The 5,481-nt window shown below is 28.1% G+C and overlaps 1 protein-coding gene across 1 annotated transcript; it reads right to left on the reverse strand.

Annotated features, from left to right (window-relative positions):
* Positions 1–4,733: 4,733 nt before the first annotated feature.
* On the reverse strand, positions 4,734–5,481 carry LOC130942824 (pterocarpan synthase 1-like). Its single transcript, XM_057871034.1, has one exon. It carries the CDS (start codon positions 5,418–5,420, stop codon positions 4,878–4,880), a length of 543 nt encoding a protein of 180 aa, XP_057727017.1. The 5' UTR covers positions 5,421–5,481; the 3' UTR covers positions 4,734–4,877.

Here is a 5,481-nt window from a genome sequence, read left to right on the forward strand (position 1 = left end):
ATAAATAATAGATTTTATAGCCAAACATGTACTATGCAAATAACTGATATATACTAATGTTTTGTTTAGTTGTCTCGCGATTTGTAGTCAGAGCTTGTGACCATGGGAGTAGGGGATTCATATTCCCTTTGTTCTTATTATTTGTTAAAAAAGAAAATTCTGCGGTGAAAAATTGTCATCACACGAATGCATATTCATCTTTTTTTTTTTATTGGAGCGGTATATCCAGATGCGAATATAATGAAGCCTGGACGAAAATTGAAATGGTGAATATTTATCTACAGTTCTACTCCTAGAAGGCTAACAAGCGTAGCAAGCAGCAGTCTTAATTAAAGTTATTACTATTGCCTGATTACTAGTTATAGGGCGTGAAGGTTTAGGTAGGGATAATTTGATTAATTTCGCTTCAGGCTTAGCTTACGTACACATTTTAATTCTTCAATATACCGCGGCCTTCAACTAAACTAATAAATCAAACTTTAAATGCTTGTATTTTGCGTGTTGGACAGGAGGGGAACTCAAAGTCAAATTAAAACAGATAATTAGTTTGGTGTAACTACGGCCTCAGGGCGCCGTATCCTTCCTGCTGCCTATTTGTGTTATTTATCATCTCGGAAGTTAAATGACTAATTTTTTAGATATTACAAAAACATAAAATACACAATCCTTTTAAGTAAGTAAGCTCCATTTTTATTATTCTTTGTGGGTATCAAACTCAGAAAAGATAATTAAAAAATACAAATTTTCATCAAAAAAAAATAATTAAAAAATACAGACTCCCATCTATCTGTCTACCTTTTAATTTTAGATCGAGTAATGCTAATTTATAACTCCGAATAAATTATTGAGTAATTGTTATCATTTGTTTAACAATTTTTTTTTCACAGTTCTTTCACTGGCTAATAAATTATTGCATATACAAAATAATATTTAAATTTTTGACTTTTATTTAAGCAGACAAATGAGTTAATCACTCAACTAACTTAAATTTGTTGATTTCACAGTTTTATTTGTTTTGCCAATTTTCAATTCCTAATAAGTTATTTAACATTTTGAATTATATAAATAGTACATAATACTTGTTCTAGACCATTTCTATAAGTTTAATACTAAGAACTAGGTTTAAAAGTATGAAAAATTTTAAGAAATCTATTTGATGGTTAAAATTTTTTTAGAATTTTAAAAAATATATTACAACAAGGTACTAACTTTTCACCATTCGTTTTATTTTTTAATAACTCAATTTTATGAGTTTAATATTATTTATATAAGAGTCTAAAATCATGAAAAAAATATCTTATGAAAGAGAAAAAAATATTTTAGTAATATTAAGAAGACAAAAAATAATCAGTCGAAACAATTTAAATTTATTTTATTTAGTATTTGTTTATTATAGAATGCATTAGCCCAAAGTAGTAAATTTTGCTAAATTTTGACTAATATTTGTTGTTAACAAATATTTTCGCTTATGAAAAGAGTAATTCATGGAAAAACAATCTACATAAGAGAAGCTCATAACATCATAAAATTATAATATATATATGTGCACTATTTTAAATACGTATACTCAAATATAATTTTTATCTTAGTCTCTATTATAATTCATGTTAATTTGAGTATTAGAGTCTTATAAATACACCACCATCATAAAAATGACAGAATTTGAAAGATTAAAAATTTGGAATATATATATATATATATAAAACAAACTATCAAAATATAAGTTTATAAATGATTCGTTCGGGATCACTTACTCACATAAACACTTCAACAATAATACAACATAATTTTAATATAAGTTTCTCTCAACAATAACATAACAATATATTAAAAAAAGAATAACACTATATAACATTAAAACATATCTATATTTTCTATGAATTCTCCTAATAAAGAGGAAACAAAAACTCTCGCTCAAAATCTATAATGACTTATGAATTTTACTCAAAAACTATATCATATGCAAACCTCTATTTATAAGTAAATATAAGTACCTAATGCCTACATCCTTAATATTTAATTTAAGAATAGATTTGATTGTGGATAACTTATATGTGCTACTTGCTTTTCAATTCTTGAAGGTTCCATATTTTTCAATGTTTGTCAAAATTTACAACTCATGTTTCACTTTAGATTAAGTTAGCTTTTTCTACTTAATTCTTCTTCCTTCTAGTATTCATCAGGTGGTGCTTTTCACTCAATAGAGTTCAAATTAATCAAAACCATAAAATGACAATTGAATATATTTTTACTTGTCAAACATATATATCAATTTGTATAATCTTGTTCTTGTGCAATTTGATGAATTCAATTTGTCACATTCTTTTGGACATTTGAATGAGTTACCATATTAAAATTTTTATAATCTTCTAACAATTGATTATGATAAGATTCGTTTAATTTCTAACAAAATGATACTAAAAAATTTGTATCGCTAATTAAAATAACTAATATACAAAAAAATAAGAGTAAAATTTGATCTCTTGAATTAAAAAAACTTGATCATTCACAATTATTTAAAAAAAATGACTTTGATATAAAATTATTCATTTTATGAATGAAAATATAATTTTTAATAATATTTAGAAAAAAATTATATTAAATATAATATCTAAAATATTTTTAAAAAATATATTTAATATCTAATTATTTTTATCGTATTTTTAATTCTTTTATAAATTTATTACCATTCATATTTTTTAAAATTATTTTTATTAATGATATAAACTTTTAAATATTATTTTAGTAATTTATCCGAAATATATATATGCCCCAATTAAAATGGTCCCTGATGTAGCATATTTTTGTATGAATTCAACGAGAGAATCTACTATTTTGGGTTAATAATAAATAAATTTTTAAATTAAATTTCCAAATTTAAAATTTTGAATTTTAATTTTTAAATTTTAAATTATTCTAAAAAGTGAGGATTAAAATAATTTTATAATAAAATATTAGCTAATACCAATTAATCAAAATTTAATTACCTGTATTTTTTTAATTTAATTTGTATACAAATTTCCACCGCCTCTACAAATAAAATACAGGAGAAAGTTTTGAATGATATGGATAGAGGAGATACAAAATGTTTTGGAACATTTTCGGCAGAAGAAGATTAAGAATAGAAGAAGAATGCGGGACGGGTTTAGGGATTAGGGATTAGTAGGAAGAATAATTAAGAGTAAGAGAGATAAGCTAGCTAATATTGTCTATTTAATTTACAAATTAAATAATAATGTGGTGTTAATTTAAATATGAAATTAGTTTTTCTTGATAATTCTAATATTGCCAGTCCTCTTTGCTAATTAAGGTCTCTTAACTAGTTTTCAGTACTAATTAATTTTGATTTAAAAAAATAAAATAAAATAAAATATAAAGTATATAAAAAAATAAAATTTCTTAATCTCTTAAAATGAATAAGATTACGTGAGTGTTCTACTTCTATCTAAATCGAATTTTAAAAACTCAGATTTATGTCCCAGTTTATTCAATTTAATTTATCATAAACAATAATAAATCAAATTAAGAAATTTTGAATTAGGAATTTATGATACATGTAATAAATTGAAGTGAATAATTTCGGTTTACTAGTGAAGCCATGTTAAAAAGTTACATTCCATAATAAATGAAAGGGAGTTGTTTCAATTTACTTCGAATAACTAAAAATATTAAGTACGATTTTAATATCTAATATAGAGATTGAAAATTTATTTTATTTTATTTTAACCTTTTTTTACTATAACTATCTCAAAAATTTTAGTTTGTTTTAAAATAATTTTTTTTATTAAATTTTTTATTTTTATTACCAAATTATTTTTAACTAAAAAATTATAGAATAAAATAAAATAAAATAAGAAAGGGACGAGGGTGGGAGAAAGAGAATGGAGTGTGGTTGTTTCAGGGAAGAGGAGGGAGGCAGAAGAGGGAGGAGAGGAAAGGTCGCTGCTTCACGCCGCCCCGCTCCTCGCCGTCGCCGCTACTTCTTGCTGCTGCTTCTTTCTTCCTCAACACATACACTAACGCCAAAAAAGGAGAGAGCAGTGGGAGAGAGAAAAAGAAGAGAGGAACAAAGCTCTCCACAGCACCGCCGATCACCACAGCGTCCTCCTCGTGGTGATTTGTAGTCCGCCAACACCGCATCGCCGTTCACTGTCACAGCCTCCTTCTCCCACCACCGCCGCAATCCTTTTTCTCTGTTTCAATTTTTATTATTTTTTTCTTTAATTTTTTAGATTTAAATGATTTCATTGTTGTTGTTGTTGTTGATGCTTTTGGTTGCTTTTGTTTATTCCTTGTATTCTATTGTTGTTGTTCATGTTTTGGTTGCTTCTGCTTCTATCGGCTTCTGTTTTTGCTTTTGTTTTTTGTTCTGTTTTTGTTGTTGCTCTGATTTCATTATCCATTGTTATTGTTGTTGTTTTGCTGATTGTTGTTGTTTGATTGTTGTTATTCTGCTTTTAAATTTTGTTTTTGTTTGCTTTTATTTCTGTATTTGTGCTTCTACTTCTGGTTAATGTTGAGAAAGAAGATTGAGGAAGAAGAGGGAAGGGAGGAATATTTTCGTCCAAATAACGATTTTAAAATTAAATTAAACCTTTAGGACTATTTTATAATAAAAAAAAAGACTGAGGTCGAAAAAAATTTTTAACCTCTACCTTAAAGATCAAAATCGTATTTAATACTAACTAAAATTAATGAGTCCAACACATTCGACTTACCAATACAAATGAGGATAGTTAAATAATCGAATTCTCTTAATAGGAAAAACTGTTAAATTATATTTTTGTGGTCTCAAAATAACTTGTTGAAGAAACCTATTGATAGATCTAGCGCAATAGTTCAACTAATGACAAAAGATTTTAAACTACAAAATCTAATTAATAATGTTTGACCGTTACATTGAGTTTAAGCGTTCCTCTGAGCTTAGCTAAATCCTTGAACACCGTTTCCATAACCCCATACCCTTTGACGAACCGGAAATAACCGGTCCCAGAAACAATACCAAATTCTCGTTCCTTCATTCCGAATATATCAGAGCCTTGAATCTCCAACGTGCTTCCTTTGAACTTTCCATCGGTGAATATCACCGAGAATGCCATGTGCAACCCTTTTCCGTCAAGCTGCGAGTTTATGTAAAGTCCCTGGGCCCTTCCGATGACTTTTGAGTCGACGCTGGGTCCCACTGTTACTGGGTCATCCACCACTGCAACGGTGCCGAAGTGGAAGATGTTGGAGGTGGGGCCTGCCTTTCCGGCCACGGTTGCCGCGGTTGTGTCTTCGCCAGTGAAGTGTTCGTGGACGTAGAATGCGAGGTTTGTTTGATTTGGTTGGAGCTTGGGAAAGGTGTAGGCTACGTAGATGATTGTAACGGTGAAGATGAAGAAGAAGAAGTTGGAAGCGAGGTTCATTGGGGTGGCCATGGCTGCTCTCTAATGGTTTGAGCTATAGCTATTGCGCATGTCATGATAAATTTTACTGTTA

This window comes from Arachis stenosperma, chromosome 1, assembly GCF_014773155.1.
Source record: "Arachis stenosperma cultivar V10309 chromosome 1, arast.V10309.gnm1.PFL2, whole genome shotgun sequence".
In the NCBI taxonomy this organism is placed as follows: Eukaryota; Viridiplantae; Streptophyta; class Magnoliopsida; order Fabales; family Fabaceae; genus Arachis; species Arachis stenosperma.